At 41.3% G+C, this 21,845-nt stretch overlaps 1 protein-coding gene across 6 annotated transcripts in view; it reads left to right on the top strand.

The window, feature by feature from the left end:
• TJP1 (tight junction protein 1) overlaps positions 1-21,845 on the top strand; it is a 276,897-nt gene that overhangs the window by 206,574 nt on the left and 48,478 nt on the right. For all 6 annotated transcript variants that reach the window (XM_019533451.1, XM_019533449.1, XM_019533448.1 and 3 more), the window contains 6 exons: positions 2,721-2,845; positions 3,063-3,165; positions 7,478-7,757; positions 9,010-9,113; positions 10,357-10,525; positions 10,885-11,029. In XM_019533451.1, coding sequence (XP_019388996.1) covers positions 2,721-2,845; positions 3,063-3,165; positions 7,478-7,757; positions 9,010-9,113; positions 10,357-10,525; positions 10,885-11,029 — 926 coding nt within the window. The remainder of the gene's footprint in view (positions 1-2,720; positions 2,846-3,062; positions 3,166-7,477; positions 7,758-9,009; positions 9,114-10,356; positions 10,526-10,884; positions 11,030-21,845) is intronic.

Here is a 21,845-nt window from a genome sequence, read left to right as displayed (position 1 = left end):
TATTCTTTCCTGCCATGGCAGGGGGTCGGACTAGATGATCTGCTCAGGTCCCTTCCAACCCTAGAAACTATGAAACTATGAATTTTAAAGTGCTCTTACTGCCATTTTGAATTGTGGGACATTGAATACACAAGGCACTGCAGGTGCTTTAATTAGAGAGTCTCTCAGAGTTGCTCTAATTAAAACATCGCCCCCTCCCTCCCCATCCTGGGTGCCTGTTGTGCCCAGGTTATTTTTCTCTTGGAGTGGCCATTTTTACTCTGGTAGGCATGTCATTAATTATTCCTGCACCCCATCCCCAAGTGCAACTAATCTCCTTCCTCTGACCAATTTGCTGCTCTATTTTCTGCTCTCTGCTTGATCTGCTGCTCTGCTTTCTATTTCCTGCCCTATCTGCTGCCTGTTCCCTTCCTGATCTGTGCCACACAGTGATGCTGTTCATGTCAGTTGTGGCACCTGTGCTACAGATTGACCACCCCTGTCTTAAGAGGTCTGAGTTGACCTTGGGTTCAAATAAAGGTAATCTGGTAGCTTTAGCATTTTACTCGCTTTCTGCTGAGCAATCTTAAAATTTTTACATCTATGAGTAAAAGTGTGGAGTTTTTTTGTTTTTTGAGAAGGGGCTAAAATTCTATGCTCATAAAATTCATTCAGAACACTCTTTGATCTCATTGAGAAGATTCAGGGTACAATCATTCTTTACATTTGTTTTTGTAATATTTTTTCCCACTTTCTTAAATTTATTTCTTAGTTCAAGTGATGAAAAGTATACCACTATTTTGTCCTGTTTGCCCTAGTACAGTTTGGGACACTAAAAAGATATAGGATGTGTAGACAATATACATAAGTTAACTACAAGGGCATATTTGTGTGTGTGTGTGTAGATTCATAGTCTATGAATCTATATATACATCTCAAATATGCCCTTGTAGTTAATCTACGTATATTGTCTACACATCCTATATCCTTTTAGTGTCCCAAACTGTTGATAGAAGACTAAAATATTAAGGTTATTTTTCACCTCTTAGGGTTCTTTGTCAAAGCTGCTGCACCAGTATCTAAAGTTTACAACATGCATAGGTATGGAAAAAATCAAAATGTTTATTCATAATATAACTTTCAGTGTACCCATGCAACTTGAATTGTAACCTATAACCTCAGTGGAGGCACTTGAAGAGGATGGAATATTTTTCACATGTGTAAGGACTACAGTGAAAGCTTTGTTACCTGAGTGAGGAATAGCGGGTGCCGGTAATCTAAAAATGCTGGTTACCTGAGGCAGGGGTTTTTGGCCGGATGTGGAGTGGGGTGGCGTGCAAGCTCCCCTGCCCCCTCCCCACCACAGTGTGCTGGCTGGAAGTTCCAGTTAGTAGAGCGTGCCAGTTACTAAAATGCTGGTTAACACAGCTTTTACTGTATTAAGTTAATAGAAAAGATAGTCCTTTCTGTCCTTGTGGTTCATGGGATGATAAGGAGAGAGAGCAAGATTATATGTTAATTCTTCACAATTTAAACTTGTCTCTTGGGGTTTTTTCTTTTTTAGCATGAACTCAGTTCTGCTTATTTTCATGTAAGGTAAACATAAAGGAGCAAACATTACTGAAATTAATACATTTGCACTACTGTAAAACCAGTGTGAAAAAGGTGAGAAACTGCCTCTGAATTTTACTACTTGAACCAGATTATCCTAGTGTCTGTTCACGATTTCATAGACCATTTATTTTTAAGTCACATGTGACTATTGCAGTCCTGAAATACATTTCCTGCATCATAGACCTACAGTTTTACCAAGTAATCCTTGAATCTAGTCCAAAAATTCTTTGGTGGCCCACCAGGCTACCTACCCAGTGGACAAATAGAGGCTTTGCAGTCTGGAGGTTTGGTGCCCCTGTCCTAAAGAATATCTTATGCTTTTTTGCAGCATTTTTGCTTGCCACAGCATGATGGGGGGGGAAAAAAGTTTTTAAATCAGTTATATTCAGAAAATTTTAGTTATTTTGCACCATTACTGCTTCTAGGTAGATTGGAAATTAGAAGAATAATTGCCGTATCATACCTTGAAATGTTATTACTTAGAAATGACCCTGCATTCTTGCTACCTTGCCTGCAATCTTGTTAGCTCTTGAACTAAACAGAGTTAGGGTAGGTAGTACTGCAGTGTGAAAGTTTGAAGGAACACTTAAGCACTGCAGGAAGTGATGGAACTAAAATTTCAGCATAGTGTTGGAGCTACTGTACGCGGAGATGAAGCTATTAAGATAAGGCATGAATTAAGGGTGTCACTAGTTATAACAAAGTTGAAGCCCTCTTTCTGAGAATATTGCCTTGAACCTTACTCTTCTGCCCAAATTTCAACTCTGGGCAAACAGTTTAATTTTTCCCTTTGTGGTCAGTAGTATAATTTTTCTGTTTGTCTTATTCTTAGCTGTGTAGGAATGCCCCTCACTCCTGGTTTATTATGTTTCTTCCTTCTGCAAAGGGAATTTCATTTCATGGATTGATGAGATATTCACCACTGGGACATCCCTTTACATTTCTCACAGATACAAGACTGAATATGTTTTTGGATCCTTATATGGAGAGTAATGATGCTCTTAATACTTGACATATGCTACTATAAATAAATTATAATGCTCGTCTACATTTTTGACAAACCCACAAATTTCTTTGTGTATATTAGGAAGTCATGGTGGACCAAGCTTGTGTCTTTTCTGTTCTAGGCTCCAGGATTTGGATTTGGTATTGCAATATCTGGAGGAAGAGATAATCCCCATTTTCAGAGTGGTGAAACATCAATAGTTATTTCTGATGTACTGAAAGGCGGTCCAGCGGAAGGATTGCTACAGTAAGTAATGAAATAGAACTAGCGCTACATTTATATTTGAATCATGAATGTTTGACAGTAGTGACTAGTTACCTCCCAGTTACCTTTTGATTAAATCACTGGATCTTACACTGAACTGGTTTCTTCAGGATTCTTTTAGGAAATTAATACACATTACATTTTCTTTTCTTTTCTTTTCTTTCTTTCTTTCTTTCTTTCTTTCTTTCTTTCTTTTAAGGGAAAATGACCGTGTTGCAATGGTTAATGGTGTTTCAATGGATAATGTCGAACATGCATTTGCTGTTCAGCAGCTGAGAAAAAGTGGAAAAAATGCTAAAATTGTAAGTAAATGTATTTTTATGGCTTAATTTTGGTATATGTAGCTATACAGTCATATATGCATAGGTTATGACATGCATATAATTCAAGTTTAATCAGCGACACTGTGGCAGGTGATCCAGTTTAAAGGATTTTGGATTGTTTTGCTAATCCTGTGAATGTTCTATTGGTTTCCCAAAATCACTTTTGTAAATTTAGACCTTGGTATTTGGCCACCCAGACTTTGACTAACAGATGCTTGTTTCTGGCATCATAAAGGAATCCTTCTAGGTTGAAGGTGATTTGTCCCCCAGCCTCCTCCCAACCCTGAATTTTTTTTCTTTTCTTCCTCAGTCACACTTTTGTTAGTCATGCTTTTCAGAAAACTAGTGTGCCAGAGGCCTCTGCTCACTGTTCAGGCCCTAACAAGTTCTTTTTTGTGTAGCAAACAATTTGCTGGAGTAAGGTGTAATTACCTTAATTCCTATAATTTTGCAGACTTACTCAGAGCGTATAGATGGCTTTTTAACTTGCAAAACAACAAAGCTGGTCATTACTAAGAGGTAGTAATCTAGTTTTCTGTAAACTGTGCAGATTTATATTACTGAAAAAATAGAATAGAAAATAAACACAGTGCCTAGCAATTGTTCAATTTTGGGAAGTGATCTTTTTTAGGGTTTGTAAACTGACTTTTGTCCTGACAGTTGTGTGCCACTCTTTTCAGCTGTGCATACATAGGTGCAATAATTTCAGTACTCTACATTTTAAATTATAAATCTTGCAGTCTGTTAGGTTTGTCAGATGTCAGAAATAACCTTCTTCATGTCAGTCTGAAGTTTTTAGTTTGGAAAGCTGGTATTTTGTAGGAATGGGTATGGAAGTGCTTCAGAGCAAACCAGTGGAAGATCTGTGGTTTGTTTAAACTGACTTTGTTTCATATTGACTTTATCCAGATAGCTGTATTGTGTGACTATCCAGATAAACCGACAGCAAGTGAGGAAGAAAATATTAAATAGTTTGTGCATTACTGATGTAGAATGTTCAAATAGAATCAGTTTCCATTAATATAGATGTTTGAACTCAAGATTAAAACCTGATTTTTAAAATTTTCAGCAACAATACCCTCTTCCATCTGTGGCTTGCTTTAAGTACAACCCTGGAAAATTGGCAGGTTCCAAACCTGAACAGAATTACTGTCAATAAGATATTGACTATACAATAGATTATATGTTAGTGAAGTCTTGAGCAGTTCAAGTGACTCTGTGTATGTGTTTAGATAAAGAGGGATTATTCCGATTTGCAGTTCTGTAGAAAGAGAAGACAGCATTACAGAGCAATAGTTGTCATTCTTTCATTTTTTTAGCAGTTACCACTTTGTTTTAACTGGAGCGGCAGGACTAGTATGTGCTGATGTGGCAAACTAGGTAATGTAACTGACTGGCAGTGAAGCAGAGTGTTCAGCAGAGCGCTCCCACTGTCTAGACCAGGGGTTCTCAACCTTTTTAACTGGAGGCTTTCCTCCACAACTCTTCTTAATTTGGCAGCACCCCAGTTGAAAACTACTTTTCCAGCAACATAACTACTTATTTGTATGCCCAGGGCACAGGGGGAGGTGGGTACAGGGGTGGAGGGGCCAGGCGGAGTCTTGCCAGCCACATTGTAGGCTCAACTAGGGGGATACAGGCTTGCAGTGGAAACCAGAGTTAGTCAGGTTGTCAGCCTCTGCCCCTCCTTCTGTGAACCCTTTGACAGGTGCTGGTGATCTGCATGTAGAGCTTGGCTGTAAAAGACTTAATTTTGCTATGGGTATAAAAGGGTTAGAAGACAGGGCAGACATGCAGCTTTATAGACTAAAGGAAATGTTGGGGGGAAAGAGGGCGGGCAGGGCATGCTGTAGGAAATCCTGATTGGCTGCACTCAGGGCCTGTGCATAGCTGAAGCATATTTGGGCGGGGGGGGGGGGAGATGGGGGTGTGCATGGCGATTTTATGCTGAGCACTGGATGGGAGTGGGAAAGGAGAGCCCCACCTCAACTCTTCTCACCAGAACAGCAGCTACAATTGCTGTGCTAGCAGCATGCGCTCAGGCTGCTGCCAAAGGGAACAGACAGCAGTGTGGGTTTGCCCAGGCTTCTCCAGTGTTTTGCTCACTCCCCACCCCAAGGGCAGGTAAAGCTTGGGGCAGGGTAGTCATTCCACCTCCTCCCCTCCTCACTGCTGGCCATGGGGCTGTGCCTGCCAGAGTGTTCCTGCTACAGCAAAGACTCTTCAAGGAAGTAGTCATGCAGGTACCCTGTCTAAGTTAGAGCCTGGGACTGGTGCCCTGCTTGCCCCTTCCATAGTTACACTATTGCCCCCAGCCTGCATTCCCCATGGTGAGTGCCTGGGGCTCATGCCCTGGTTAATCACCCAGCTGTAGCTAGGCAGAACTGTCCCCTGCACCTTTGTTTTTAGGAGAGGGTGTGGAGATGGGACTGGTAAGGCTCCTGTTCCTGCTAGGCTTCTGTTCCAGCTGTTTCCTGGTCTGCCCTGCAGCATCTTGTAGAAATAAAGGCATAGTTCCACCTGGTTCTGTGGTACCCCTGAAAAGCTTTCATGGTACCCTGGTTGATGACACTTTGTGTAAACCAGTGGTGCTCAACCTTTTTGCCTCACAGGCCAGAGAAGTGAGGAGGAGCTTTTCTTTGGGACTTATTGAGCCCCATACACCAAAATCAGGCCCTGAGGCCTGGCACTTCCCCTTCCTGCCCTGGTGTGCTGGGTTTGGTCCCCAGGGACCTGTGCTGCCCCTCTCCTGTAGAAATGGTTCCATGGGGCCTGGCTCTGCCCCAGTATATCAGTATTAGGTCTCGGGGGAGAGGGGGATGAGGAGAGGGGGACTGGCATTGGCTGCCCACATCAGCACTGGGTCCTTGAACCCAGGGCCATACTCTCCCAGCCCCTTACATGTTGGGATTGGACTCTGGAGCCTGATGCTTCCCCTGCCCTGCGTTCTGGGTTCTGGCACCCAATCTACAGTGTAGGGGTTGGGGCACCCTTTAGGTCCAGAAATTTGGCAGTTCGGAAGTAGTGCCACTGCTATCCCACTGTCAGATTTCCAAACTCATGGGGGGCCTCAGGCCTGTAGGCCTTAGGCTGAGTACCCCATGTCTAGACTGGTGGGTTCTTCTCTCCTCGTCTATTGAGTAGAACTGCCAGTGGAAACAGAGGAATTTTAGCATCAGTCCAAATGGCCTTGGCCTTAATTTTGTTTCTAGCCACACTTCATTAAACATTGTGTTAACAAAGGGATCATAAGGATCAGTTGCAGTTTAAAAGCAGAAAGCTTGTGTGTTTAAAGTTATGAAGTTATCTTGGACCCCTTACGTACTTCTGAAGTTGCTGTTTCTTTGGAACTAGAGCTAGAATGATCAAGTATGTGAACTTGGGAAGCATTGTCTGTCTAAGTATTGTTCACTATTTGGTATCTCCCATTATGGGCTTCTGCAACTCTTTTTGGAGCTTGGTAGTTTCTTTAGAGAGACAATACTGTACATAGCTCCTGAGCCCCTTCCCCCCTGGTTTTGTGATCTGGCATGTGTCCATTTTTCTTTGGGCAGTAGAATTCTTCATCAGTTTACCTAGAGTCGAATTTCCTGAATAGCTTTCTCTGGCCCATCTTTCTTGTACCTACTGTTGGACTCTGCCTGTTAGCAGAACAGTATGTCTCTTCCTTTGTGATGGAGAGTGGGAGGTGCTGACAGCATTCTGCATGATTGTTGCCATTCTTGAAATTGTGATGTGGTGTGTTCCGTAAGGCTGATCTTGCATCCCACTCTTGCTCTTGGGACAGTCATAAAGACCATCACCTTAGATCATTGACTGTTTCACTTGGGAGATTACATAAAACTGTTTTGAATGAGTCTGTTTTGGGACAAAACTCTGCCTGACAACTTTTTTGGACTGATTGGGAAAGATAACTTCTGCCTTCTTACGGTCTCTGTACTGCAGAGGTTTATACTGTTTCTTGCTTTTGTTTTCTCTTCCAAAGCATTTTAAAAGTTATAAACTAGAGCAAAATAATTTATTTACAGTCTCATATGCCTTTCTAAGCGTGTGCCTATTGTGCCCTTCATACCTCCAGGGAGCGTCACGTTTGAGCATGACCCTTGCCTCCACTCCCATTCCCACATGCCAAACCCAGAAATAAGCGAAGCCATACTCTTGCTTTTGAAATCTGTCTCAGATGTGCTTCCTCTAGTGTGGTAGTAGAAGTCTAGGGTGTGGCTTATTGCTCACTTTTAAGATGTATTTTGCACATAGCCAGAAACTGAGCAGTTAATGCTACTGGTTACAGACTATCCGAAGAATGAAAAAAGTTCAGATTCCAGTAGCCAGACCAGAACCAGAACCGGTATCTGAAAATGAGGAGGATAGCTTTGATGAGGAGATACAGGATCCAAGAAGTGCACGTGGTGGTCCAGGTGCCAACAGAAAGCATGAGAAGAGCTGGGTAAGAGACCGAAGTGCAAGCAGAGAGAGAAGTTTATCACCAAGATCAGATAGAAGATCTATTGCTTCTAGTCAGCCTGCAAAACCTACCAAAGTAACCTTGGTGAAATCCAGGAAAAATGAAGGTATGTCCAGAATGGCAGGCTCGGTGATATTTTGTTATTTTATTCGTATATTATTTCATATTTTATTTTAGAATTTTGAAGACTGCATTTCTGAATGTGTGCTTGTTTTGTTAAGGCCTTTTTAGATTGTTTGCATACTTAACTGTTGCTTACAGATGTTATAAATATTTGGCTGGAAAATTAAACTGCTGCTGTATTTCCAGTATGTTATTTTCTTTATGCTGTAATATAAGTGAATAATTTAAGACATTGTACAAAGGATAATAAAAAATCATTGTTTAAAATGTGCACACTTGTACCACATAACATGTATATTTTGTGTATATCCAGGTTGAATATGAATTTAGGTTGCATGGAGTTTTATTACCAAGTTGTTTTTGACTTATTATCTAAAAGGTTTTCTAATTCTTAATGCTAGTTCCATTCCTCAAGATTATAGAACAATGTGAAAGCACAGTTAAGAGCATATAATTTCCCAGTGATTTGTGTGGTCATAAACAAGTCACCGTACCACCTTTTTTTGCTTGAATCCAGTTTTCAGACTTGATGGTATTTCCAAAGATAAATTTAAGCGTTGTGGATGGATAAATAAAATTACCTTAATACCTGCTTATATAGAATGGTAGTACTGAGGTGAGAAACACATGAAGAGGAAGATTTCAGAATGAAAAAGAAAGGAAGCAAGAGAAAAGCTTTTGTATTTTAAAAAAGAACAAAAAAACCCCCCTCTAACAATCTTACAGCCGTCCTTTTATTATAAAGTTTTTGTATCTTTAATCTCTCTCTATAAACGCTTAAGGGTCTTCTACAGCTGGAACAGATTTTGTACTAGTATGCTGTTAAACAGTTTGTTCGAAGTTAAATAAATTCTTCCTCAGACTGGGCCCTGTAGTCGCAGAAACATTGAGTAATTTACACATAGTCCTTGTGTAAATCTCTACACTGGCAGCCATTGGCTGCCAGCCAACCTAAGAACAGAGCAGAGACTGGCATACCATGGTTACTGACACATAACTGGATGTTATTTATCAAAGTTACTCCGAGTACAGGACATTTCATAACTGGGCAATGTTAGAATACTCTGGCGAACGATATCACTTCAGTATCATAGCTCTTAACATATTGGAGACACCTAGGTCTTCTCTAAGTTTCTGTCTTGATTATAAGTCTGGAAAGCAGTGTGTTACACCAACACTCATGCCTTTTTAAAGTTGTGATTTTTATTGATTTTTTTTTTTTTAATTCCAAATAGAGTATGGTTTGCGCTTGGCCAGTCATATATTTGTGAAGGAAATATCACAAGATAGCTTGGCAGCAAGAGATGGCAACATTCAGGAAGGAGATGTTGTATTGAAGGTACTGAAAATGGGTAATTTTGCTTGGTAAGGGGGGGGAGAAATACATTGATTGAGAAAAGCAAGCGTCTCAGAACTGTATGATACTGTCAATGTGTGTGTGTAGTCTCAGTGTGACCATTGAGGAAAAGCTTTTTCAGGATTTGCATTTAGATCAGCAGTTCTGATGCTAAATCATCCATTAGTATAATCGCAACTAGTTGCCTTGGGACATGCAGGCTTCCCTCACCAACCTCTGGGGTTAGGTTCCTGAAAGCTTCCGTGGTTGGCAAAACTGTAGCTGGCAAGACAAAAAAGGCTTACAGGAAAAATGGCAGGTGGCGGGCTGATGCACAGCCATGGAAAACCCTGGTTACTCAAAATTGTATACCGTGGTAGCCAAAATGGTATATAGAATATTAAGTGTGGATACTCAAAACCGTGACTGGCAAAACCGTGGCTGGTAAGGGAAACCTGTATTTAATTTAATATAAACCAAATTAGCAAGGGGTTTTAATTCCTCTTTAACAGGTTTCATGAGGTCATTGCCACAAGTCTTTAACCATTAGTGCATTTAGCACACATGCAAAGTCTCCACTTGATGTTGATTTCAGTGCATGTAAAAATAAATACTGTGGTTTTCTTAAGCATCTAAATGGTAAGATGACTTTATTTAAAAAGGTGAACTTCAGCTTTTTTTGTACTATTTATGCTGTTCACAGATAGTCTTCCATCCATATTTTTTATATTGTATAATATACTCAGTATGATACTTAGGCTTATTCAGTTTGCATTATTAAAGAATATTGGATATATTAAGATCCTATCAGGCTGAAATCTGGCTTTTCAAATATTCTCTTAGGGCTTAATTTTTTAAGACAGATGAAGGGAAATTGAATTGGCTAATTCTGTTGGGAGCCTGCATTGCAAAGAAGGTGGTGGCAAAATGAGGACTCAGATATTTAAGGATTGCTGCTAGATGAGAAATAACTCTCTAGGCATCAGTTCTGCAGATTAAAATACTGCAAAAACTCTTTAACTTCTTTTTGGGTAGCCTTTTTAAACTTGAACTCCTTTTAGTTGCTTGCTTCTGTTTTCTAATGAAAAATGTTATTGGACATGTAGAATGTTATTTATTAAATAGGCTATTACTGTGTCAAAGTCTGAGTTACAAATGAGGAGGCTTTTTTTTACCAGTAGTATTTAATAGAGTTCTGTTGGTTTTTCATTCAGTTCCTATCTGTAGACTTTTTACTCTGTTGCAGATAAATGGCACAGTCACAGAAAATATGTCTTTGGCAGATGCAAAGACACTAATAGAAAGGTCAAAAGGCAAGTTGAAAATGGTGGTTCAACGTGATGAGCGAGCAACGCTCTTGAATGTCCCTGATCTTTCTGACAGCATTCACTCTGCTAATGCTTCAGAAAGAGATGGTGAGTAAAGACTTTGTTATCAAAGGGAAAAATGTATTGTTCATTCTCTATATCACGAGGATGTGAAATCCTTGTGGGAGGGAGGTTGTGGGATGGGAAGGCAGAAAAGAATAAGATGGAATAAGTTGATAAATATGTGCAAACACTATTTGAATTCATACTGTAAGGATATGGAAAAAGACTAAATAAAACCTGGCAAGAAAGAGCATGCGAACTCTAGGTGATGTGTTTTGAAATGAATACAAAAGTTCTAACATGCTTCATATGGATTCTCTGCAAAAGCTTATTTCCATTTTGGACAGGCAGCATCTTCATTTTTCTTGCAATCATTTCATGAAAAAACAACTTTTATTTAACAGACATTTCAGAAATTCAGTCGCTGGCATCCGATCATTCCAATCGATCACATGACAGGCCCCGCCGCAGTCGTTCACGATCTCCTGACCAGAGGTCAGAGCCTTCAGACCATTCCAGACATTCTCCACAGCAACCCAGCAATGGCAGGTGATGGCAGCATTGTATTATTTTAAATCAACTATTTAACATTACCTTAAGTATTAGGCTTGTTTTGGATTTATACACAGCCTTAAATGTGACAGAGTTGTGGAAATAGTACCATAACAAAGTACTTGGCGTGCCTAGCGATGGGCTTACGACAGCAGTCAGGGTCCAAGTGTCCTTGACCACCTGGGAAATTTGGACCTTGACCTCAGCTTTGTGGTTTGACAATGGTTTTGCACTGTTGTAGAAAGAAATTGTCAAAATCCAGTGGTGTTACTTTTGTGTGGCTTATTTGGTTTTGATATTAGTCAGAGAGACTACTGAAGTGTACAAATTGATATCAGTTTCAGAAAGTTAGGACTGGATGATGATAAATTTACTCAGGTTGAATAATGCTAAGAGTCCCATTGAATCCTTATTAACATTGCTACACTGTTTTATTTAGCTGTTTTGTTTTATTTAGGCTTTGGAAACAGATTACATGCTTCTGACATGCTTTGAGAAATGTTGCATTTTAGTGGAACAAGCCTTACCATTCAATGAGAGTAGTCTGACAGACAATTTAAATAAAATGTTAGGACTTTGTAGTAAGATGATGATAGTGATGCTAGGTTGAGTTGGAGACCAGTGAGCAGCCTCCATATCCGTGTCAGTGCAAATGCTTTAGACTTTTTCTGTTTCCACCGTGTCAAATGCAGTCTCGGAGAAACATAAATCTATCGATTTCCCATTTGCCAGAGGTATACACTGTCATTTTAATTTGTTAGAAATAAGAATTTAACTTATTGGATTTCTAGACTCTTAAAAGCTTTGTGTTAAGAGGTTAAAACAATTGAGCAGTTGTGGACCATTGATCAAGCAAGGATTTCAGAAATGGTTTTGAGGCATTTCTTGGACTGTTCAAAATTATTGCAGAGTAGGATATCCCAGTTTAAAAAAAAAAAATACTATAGCAATATGCTGCTACTTCATTGTGACTTTTTAAAATATGAACAGTAGCTTCCATGGGCTAGTTCAAAATATTTTATTAATTTGAGCCTGCCTGACAACAAGTTTTTGTAAGTTGCTTCCATAAAGTAGTATATACAGATGATTTTTATTAAATGTCAGTACCTTTCCAGAGTATGCAAAACAAAATTTCTGTTAAAAAACCTATCCCTGAAGTTTTAAATGTCTTGTAATAATTGGGGAAAAAACATCTGAAAGAAGCAGGGCAGCTCATTCCTTGCACTATTAGTGACTATTTGTCACTAGTTCTTGAACTGGAGTCAGATATCTGAACCCTTGGTGTTGGTAGTTATTTAGAGGATGAGAAAATATACAGAAAATGTTGTAATTTGTAAGTTTACTTGGTATAGTTGGTTACTGGAGTTCTTTCAAACTTATAGTTCAAAGGAGCTTACTTATCCATAGATACTGCAAAAGTACACTTTGCTTTTCATTTTCTTAGGGAAGGTTTTATTGGGTGTCTTTTTGTTCAGAACTTTGTTTGACTGTGAATCTGCTTCTTCATCCCCATTTGTATTCTGCCTCAAATTGCTGCTGGACTCTGCAGGCAGAGTATTCCAGTTACAGGCCTTATGAGATCCTTAGGGCTTCTCTGGCTGATAACTAATGCCATTAATGGTATTAGTGGAATTCCATCATGTAGTCAAATACTGTGTAAAATTTGCCTCCAGAGACTAGATAGCTACAAAAGAAAGTTAAAAAAAAATCTGAAGATCCCTTCCTTTTCAGAACCTGAGACAGGCTTCCTTGTATAGGCTGTATTTCCTTATTTTTAAGGAAGAAAAGCATCTCTCTAATCAAACCACTGAATTTATCTGATCATCAGCGCATTCCTGAATGAAGCCAGTCACTGCAGCTCGGATAGACGTGAAGGTGTGGAAGTGGTACAAACTATGTTAGATCCTTTTCCTCAAGTTCCAGTGATATAGATCCTTCAAAAATAAGTGTTACAAAAAGAACAAGAAAAAAGGCTGGAAGGAAGGTCAGCTTTCAGACTTTGTCAGAGCCCTTAAAGAGTAAATTTAAATCAACCTGATATTAAACAACATTTTTTTTTTTCAAATATGTTTTAAAGGTGATGGTGTGTCTTGGCTTTCCTTGAGATCAACTTGGTTTAGGAGGCATCTGATAAAGTGGTCAGAAAAACGAATGAGGCCTCTTGCCAATACTTAATGTTAATTTTGAAATCTCTGAGAATGTAGATAATGTTTTGGGGTAAAACCCATCAAAAGCCAAGAGCCTAGTCAAAGAATACTATTATATCCATAAGGCAAAATTTTGAACAGTTTACCTTACTAGAAGGTGTGGTGCATCAGTGTCATGGCTTAAGGACAGAGCTGTGAGAGTAGTTTGTGACTTCCTTTTTGGTGACCAGATTCCCAGAAGAATTAAGCCTTCCTGAGAAGGAACTTTTGAAGTTACCTTGGGTCTGAATGCATCCAGTGCATCTGTTTCATGTGCAAGAGCCATTTTGGCATAGACTAACTTTCTGCTGAACTTGTCAAGATTAGAAGGTCTTATAGACTCAGAGCCACGGGACTTCATTAGCAGCAGTTTTCATAGGGGAAGTTGCTTAGACTCGATGAAGGGACAGTGAGCTAAAACTCTGCCTTATAGTATAAGCTGTAGCCAAAGCCATGGAAAGTTGATTCAGCAGCAAAACTGGTAACATAAGTATGTGGGATAAAAGCTTCTTAATGAGGCTGTCAGCAAAATTGCTGAAAACCTAGGCAACACCTAAGAGCTCAAAAAAGGAACCCAGGTCTTATTTACAGATCATAGGGTTCCTTTGAGCACCTATGTAGCTAAATGTCCCAAGAGAGATGTGAAGCAGAAATAATAGAACAAGATGAAGGTAAAGGAGATTCCACAGGAATCTGCTTAGCCTCCTTCAAGTAACCTGACTTACTTAGACATAGTTCTTCAAGGGTGATGCTGCAGAAATTTGCAGACAATTGGATCAATATAAATGGGTCCTGGATGTCGTCAGTCTTTGTTACGGAAGTGATGGCTGCTGCAGCAAGACTTCAGGCTTCTCCTGCTGACCAAACCAGGAGAATTACATGAATGGGAGCCAAAAAAACCCAACACCAATCATGAAGTGTATACAATATGCTGTACTTAGTACTTGAATCTTCTAGAGAAGGCAAAGTATCAATCTAGTTCCTGGAATATCTTCCTTTGGAAGATAAGGTTCAAAGTGAAGACTGTAGTCAAGTGTTTAAGTGGGGTACCATGGCGTGTTGGGATGCCCTGAGATCCCTTTAAGGGTGTAGCAGCAAGGAGATAAATGCTCATTCCTCCCCCAGTCAGCACCTCTGCCTCCATCAGTCCTGCAAACAAGTGGCACCTGCAGTTGCTCTTTTAGGGAATTCTACTCCCACTGCTTCTCCTGGCAGGTTGCTGGTATGCAAGTCCCCAGAGGAGCAGCAGGGGCTGCTTAGGTAAAGTTCCAGGCTAGGAACAGGGAAGGGGATCCTAAATACTTTTGAAGATCCATGCCTGAAGTTATTTCATATGCTGTCATCACTGATGCCCAGGTAGCTGCCCAAGTTTTTTTTTTTTTTTTTTTTTTAACTTAAAATCTACAAATTCTTTTGCTGGCAACCAAACTTCCTTACTATAAATTTGAACTCCACCCTTGTTACTGCCATCCAGGGTCTGGCAGAAGAGTTGCATTGACTTTTGTATAAAACTTGTCAGTAAAAACATAGATGAGTGTTTTAAAAAAACAAAGTTGTCAATAAAGTTTACAGACTATGTAGGAGCATCTGCACACTGATGACTCTGCTGGTGGTCTACTCGCAGATGATGTTCAGCTGGTGGTAAATCACTTTTCTGTTTCCATAGCTAACTGTGAACAAACCATCAGTTTAAATAAAACAAGTTATAACCAAACAAATTCTTAGGAGACAGTGTATTGCATTTTCCATATCGGTTGGCACATTTCAGCTTCCAGGTGTTCATGAGGCTGAACATACTTGAAGTGTTTCAAATGGCCATCTTAAGGTTCATGTCAAAGTAGTTTCTTGAGTCCAGAAAGCTAATATAGCCTGCCAAAGATCTTTGACAGGGTTAAAAACTGAGTATGGAGTCAATGTGGTATCAGGTTTTTCACCAGACTAAAGGCATATAGAGCCATTATTGTTACCATGCTGCTGTGCAAGTGTGAGACTCGGAAGTTTTATAGAAGGTACTTGCATTATCTGGAAAAATTTTATCCAAAATTTCCAAGTGAAGTGCTATGACAATACAACTAATGACCAAGTCCTGCATAGGCCTGCGCGAAGTGGCTAGTATTTGCTTTGGATTCGGATTCCCAAACTGCCCCAAATGCATTTGGCTGAATCTGATTTGGAGATCCAAACTGAACAGGCCCCGTCCCCGCCTGTTCTCCCAGCCCTGTCGATGGCTGCCTGGCCCCAGTGTCCTGACTTTCTTTTTAAAAAAAAAAAAAAAAGCCCTACACTCAGTGGCTCTTGCCAGGTAGGGGGGCGATCCCTGCTGCCCCCCACTTCCTGTACTGTATAGAGGGCTCTGCAGTGAACTTCTAGAGGTCCTGATGGCTGCTGCTGCAGCCAGTGAATACAGGGCTCCCTCCCCTCCCCCCCAAATGCCGGGATGTTGGGGCTGGGTGGAGCAGCCATTGATGGGGCTGGGAGAGCAGGTGGGGGACAGGGGGCACTTAGCAGAACTGGGGGAGCAGGCAGGGGATGGGGCCTGGCGGAGGTCCTCTCATGGTCTGTTCCCCCCCCTCCATCCCGCTTACTGCTGGGTCCAGCTCCCTGCGGCAGTGAATGAAGACGAATCTTTCTCCAAATTTTTTCTGAATTGATTCAGAGGCTTCCAATCGATTCAGACCTTTTTATTAGTCTCCTGATTTGGATTTGGCGATTCGGCCGCTGAATCGGGCCGAATCTGCTCCGTGTTGAATCAGCACCCGAAGTTTCGCACAGCCCTAGTCCTGCAGCATATTGCAAGTTCATTGAGATAATGTAGAAGAACTATCTCGTAGGGCCTTAACTTAATGTTACATGCCCTTTGAGTATGAGCACGTCTTTGAATTGGTGTGCAACAAGTATATCTGTTTTCCATCTTTTGGACTGGATTTGTTTCAACAAGAAGGGCATTGGAACTGGTGTATGGTAGCATTGCACTTCATTTAAGGAAGAAGTACTATGACTGAACAGAATCTTCACTGTAAAATTCAGCTGCATGTTCAATAAAGTTCACAAGACTATTCTTTTTTAATCTAAAACACCCTGTTGAAAAACTAGAATGTCATGCATGTTGGGTTAAAGCCAAAATCTGTGTTGAGGACACTTTAGAAAATGCCCATCTTTGGTTTTATATTGTCATCTTTTGATCTATTTTAAAAAAAGCTAAAAGCACTGCAGTGGACAGGGCCTAAATGTTGTTCTGACTTGAAGGGTTTATGTGAAAACACAAAACATTTTCTTGTTACATATCACAGTTTTTTTTACTTAGTCTGTTGATGGATTCATTTTTAAAAAGAAATAGAACCACCATTGATAGAAATAACTTGAAGCTTACCTTTACATTTTTGAGTCTGAAGGTTATCTAAAAATGTTGCAGTGTTAAGCATACTAAAAAAGTCCCTGACACAGCACAGATGTTTAGAAGTAAAAGCAATATTGTCAGAATACATGCACAGTGAAATAGCACCTTCGATGACTCATGGGAAATGCAGCTGTAATTTTTAACAAGTTTCTGTCCCCTGGAAACAATGACAGAATCAAGTCACTTCCTGTAGCAGGGTGACATTTATTGTGTGCTCACTGTATAACTAGAAAAATCCAAATGTTAGTGCTATTATGTATTTTTTTTTTTTCTTTTAGTCCAATCATACTTTTGCTTCAGTGATCTTTTTCCCAGTCAAGTTTTAGTTCTTTTATTTTGATGTACTGCTAAGCTGTTCTGTTTTCCTACAGACTTCTTCATTCATTGACATATCAGTAGTGGTATGCCAAGTATCTAGGTAGGAATGTGGGAATTGTTACAAATTTTCTATCCTTTTTCTACTGAAGAATGAACTTCAGAGTTTTTTGAGGGAGTGTCTCTTCAGCAGTAAAGATTGCCATGAAATTTACTAGCTTGGTAGGTGGAAAAAATGAATAGAATCATCTTTGTTAGATATGAAAATTAAATTTCTAACTTCAGAGACCCTTTAAAACAGTGAAATAATTTATGTTTACAGTGCCAAATAAATATTTGAAAGTAAGTGTCCATAACCAGTGGGCTGAAAATACTTGCTTGAACAGTGTTTCTGTGGTGACATTTGGCCTCCTTGGGTCTGCTCCCAAGGGTGCTTGCAGGTTAATTGCAATGTTTCTTTCTTTCACTTCTGCATTTGCCCTCTCCTTGTCACTTCAGTGGTTTGGTTCAGTCTCATTGTGGAAACCTAGCTAGTTGAGGAATACAACCAATGTTGTGAACAAAATGATTTTTACTGTCAGCTTAGTCTTCTATTTTTTTCACAAAATCATATTTATGAAGAAAAATGCATCTAAGCAGGATTAATATTGGAGTCTTAGTAATGAGTTATTCAGAATGAGCAGTTTCTTTAATAAGCAACTGTTGGGACTGATTTTGCTAATGCATGACTCTCTTTATGCCACCTGAGCTCCTGTAACACTAGGTGTTACACTGGGGAATATTGGAATATTACAATAATGAAACAGGCCCAGTAACATTTAGGGTATAATTATGTACTTTTTAATGTAGTACTGTGCAAAGATGCATGAGCTTGCTCTGAAAAAAATAGCTCGGGTTTCCAAACAAGTAGAACCCAGATATTTCACAGGGTTAGGTTTCTATCTTTCCTTCAAAGATCAGGATCAAGTAATCTGAGGTATACAGGACTGCACAGAACCATTGAGGTCTTCCAGCTAATTGCTGTGACTTTTATTTCAAAGAGTGCCACTTGTCCATGCAGCTGATCGGAGTGCTAATGAGCTCCAGCTGATTAGAAAAGCATTGCTTTTTGAAGTAAAAGCCACAACAAACAACTGAATGGTTCCTCCTTAGTTTGGCAACTTGCTACAGATTGAGTGGGTTGGAAATGACTGGAATGTGAATGATCTGGGTCCTACTGTATAACTGTTAGCATGAGTCTTGCTGGGTTAATTAGCTGTGCTGTAAGGCTGAATGAGTTCACTCTGGCATTTCTATAGGACATTGTATGTTTCTTTGTAAAGATCCTTTAATATCTCTTTTGACTATTACCTACTTGGTGTTTTATAATGCGCATCAGTTTTCAAACTGCATGACTGTCAGCAATCTAAATTCTAATATGAAAAAACCTTTACAAAAGCTTATGATTCCATTGTAATGTTGATTTTTGTAAGGGCAATGCATTTTGATGCCTTTATGGCTTTGTAACTGTGTAATCTTAAATTTGCTTTTAAGGAAAGTCTTGTCACCTAATACATGAAGATTTTTAATATTAGCATTGGTTTCAAGTGAGCACAGTATAGTAGAATGGTGAGACTGAATGACTCTAAATTAGTAACTTTAGAATATCTGCAGTTCTTAAACTGTAGTTGGCAGAGTAACTTTAATTTTACTATGAATATTGTAAGCGTAATTCATGAGTTTTGATGTCACGTCTTGAAATACAAATACTTTCCTCTGTAAATCATGTCTTAATGCTTCTGTCTTTGTAGTAGAGAATACATGCCAGTTGGCATTTAACTACATCTTATTTTCATTAACTAGAGATTGGCTGCCTTACTGAAGCATGATAGTGAAGTAAACACTGTAGGTATACTGCAGTGTCACTTCTAAAGTCCTCTCTACACGTTAGTTACCGTGCAATTAACTGCTTAAATGTGCTACTAACTGAGACCAGCTACACGTGCAAAGTACCTATCACACAAAAAGCTATAACCCGCTATAAAGTTAGACATCAAAGATGTGTACTAACTTGACAGCTGGTTGCTATCCAGCTTTAATTTGTATGTGTAGCAAGGAATATGTCACGTGATGGCAATCTGCCGGTCCTCCAGCATCTCCGGGTGCATTGCTCCATCTCCAGTGTAAACTTTTCAACAAGGAGGAAATCCCTGGCTCAACACAGTTCTCATCCCTAGGTTGATTCTCCCTACACAGCAGCACCCAGCAGGAGAAATCTCTCTCCATCCACCACCTATGCAGGCATAGAGCAGGTGAGCAGGAACTCCCTGCCATGCTGGAGTTTCCTGGGCAGCATTCCTCTTGCCACTTCTACAAAAGTACAGGAAGGCAGGGATACCCTGCCCAGTCACAACATGAAGCCCAGGTCTCCTGAGCAGCAGGCCTCCTAGACCAGTGGTCTCCAAACTTTTTTGATCATGCACCCCTATCAGTAAAAAATTTTTGAGCACACACCCCCATATATGTATATTTATATAAATAGAAGTTCTAATATTTTCTTCCCCCACCCCAATGGATCATTGAGGCCCGAGTGAGGGAGATCCCTTACCCTCCATCAACGCTGACCTCATGAAGGAATACCTTGAGAGGCTGGACACCTTCAATTCAGCCAGCCCTGATGGTTTACACCCCAGGGTACTCAAGGAACTGGCTAGCATCATAGCTCAGCCCCTGGCACAGATCTTCAAGAGCTCCTGGCACTCTGGTGAAGTGGCCGAAGACTGGAAGAAGGTCAATATGGTGCCTATCTTCAAGAAAGGGAGGAGAGTGGATCTGGCAAACTGAGCCAGGGCCAGGTCTTAGAAAAGATTATTAAAGAGGCCATTCCTAATGGACTGGCTGACAGCAACATCCTGAGGGATAGCCAGCACGGGTTTGTTGCGGGTAGGTCTTGCTTGACCAGTCTCGTTTCTTTTTATGACCAGGTGACCTATCACCTGGACAAGGGAGGGGAGATTGATGTTGTATATATTGACTTCAAAAAACTTTTCGATCTGGTATCCCATAATCACCTCTTGGCAAAACTGGCCAACTGTGGCCTCGGGTCCACCACGGTCCGCTGGCTGGGGAATTGGCTCTGTCGTCAGACCCAGAGGGTAGTGGCTGACAGAAGTTAATCGTCGTGGTACCCTGTGACAAGTGGGGTCCCTCAAAGCTCTGTCCTTGGTCCTATGTTGTTCAACGTCTTCATTAATGATGTGGATGTTGGAGTCAGAAGCGGACTTGCCAAGTTCACCGATGATACCAAACTTTGGGGTAAAGCATCCACACCTGAGAACAGGAGGGCGATCCAGGCTGACCTTGACAGGCTCAGGAAATGGACAGACAAGAACCTGCTGGTGTTTAACAGGGAACTTAGGGAGCTTCTGGAGGGACTGGATGTATTTAAATCAGCTGGTCCTGATGATCTCCACCCTGAAGTGCTGAGGGAATTAGTAGAGGTCATTGCAGGACCCCTGGCACAGCTTTACGAGCACTCGTGGTGCTCTGGTGTGGTGCCAGAGGACTGGAAAAGGGCTAATGTGGTTCCCACTTTCAAAAAAAGGAGGACCCAGGAAACTACAGGCTGGTTAGTCTTACCTCGGTCCTGGGTAAGCTTTTTTGAGAGAACTATCTTGGCGCATGTCCACGAGGGGCCAGCAGGGGAGATTATGCTTAGGGGCAACCAACACGGGTTCCTTAGAGGCAGGTCCTGTCAGACCAACCTGGTGACCTTCTACGACCAGGTCACCAAATCCTTAGATGCAGGGGTAGCAGTGGACGTAGTCTTTCTGGACTTTAGGAAGGCCTTTGACACTGTCTCTCACCCTGTTCTCATTAAAAAACTGGGGGACTGTGGTGCCAACACCTACACAGTCAAATGGGTCACTGACTGGCTGGAGGGCCGCAGCCAGAGAGTGGTAGTGGATGGGTCTTATTCGAGCTGGAGGGATGTGGGCAGTGGGGTTCCATAGGGCTCGGTCCTCGGGCCCGCACTGTTCAACATCTTCATCAGTGGCTTGGATGAGGGGGTAAAAAGCACCCTATTCAGACTTGCAGATGACACTAAGATGGGGGTTGTGGGCATGCTAGAAGGGAGGAATAGGCTGCAGTTGGACCTAGACAGGTTACAGGGGTGGGGGGATGACAACAGGATGGGTTTCAACACTGACAAATGCAAGGTGCTGCATGTGGGGAGGAAGAACCAGCACCATACCTACAGGCTGGGGAAGTCCCTTCTTTTCTGCCTCTGCACTGACGAGGATCTTGGAGTCGTTACTGATGCCAAAATGAACGTGGGCCGACAGTGTGGGGACACGGTCAGGAAGGCCAACCGCACCTTGGCATGCATCCACCAGTGCCTCTCAAGCAGGTCCAAGGGCACTGGTCAAGCCGCATTTGGAGTACTGCATTCAGTTCTGGGCGCCACACTTCAAGAGGGATGTGGACAACATGGAGAGGGTCCAGGGGAGGGCCACTTGCATGATCAGGGGGCAGCAGGGCAGGCCCTACAACAACAGGCTATGGGACCTGAACCTCTTCAGCCTCCACAAGAGAAGGCTGAGGGGGGATCTAGTGGCTGTTTACAAACTAGTCAGAGGGGACCAGCAGGCATTGGGGGGGGTCCCTGTTCCCCCGAGCACTACCAGGAGTTGCAAGAAATAAGTCTCAAGCTGGCAGAGGGTGGATTTAGACTAGACATCAGGAGGTACTTCTTCACTGTCAGGGCTGCTAGGATCTGGAACAACTTCCAAGATGAACATGAGCCTTCAGTGTGATGCTGCAGCTAGTAAAGTGACCAAAACGCTGGCTTGCATCCATAGATGCTTGTCGAGCAAATCCCGGGACGTCATTCTCACCTTGTACTCGGCCTTGGTGAGGCTGCAGCTGGAGTACC

The sequence above is a fragment of the Crocodylus porosus genome, unplaced genomic scaffold (genome assembly GCF_001723895.1).
Source record: "Crocodylus porosus isolate Cpor-Errol unplaced genomic scaffold, CroPor_comp1, whole genome shotgun sequence".
Taxonomy (NCBI): domain Eukaryota; kingdom Metazoa; phylum Chordata; order Crocodylia; family Crocodylidae; genus Crocodylus; species Crocodylus porosus.
The sequence above is the reverse complement of the archived record's forward strand: the minus strand, read 5'-3'. Positions and strand labels throughout refer to the sequence as shown.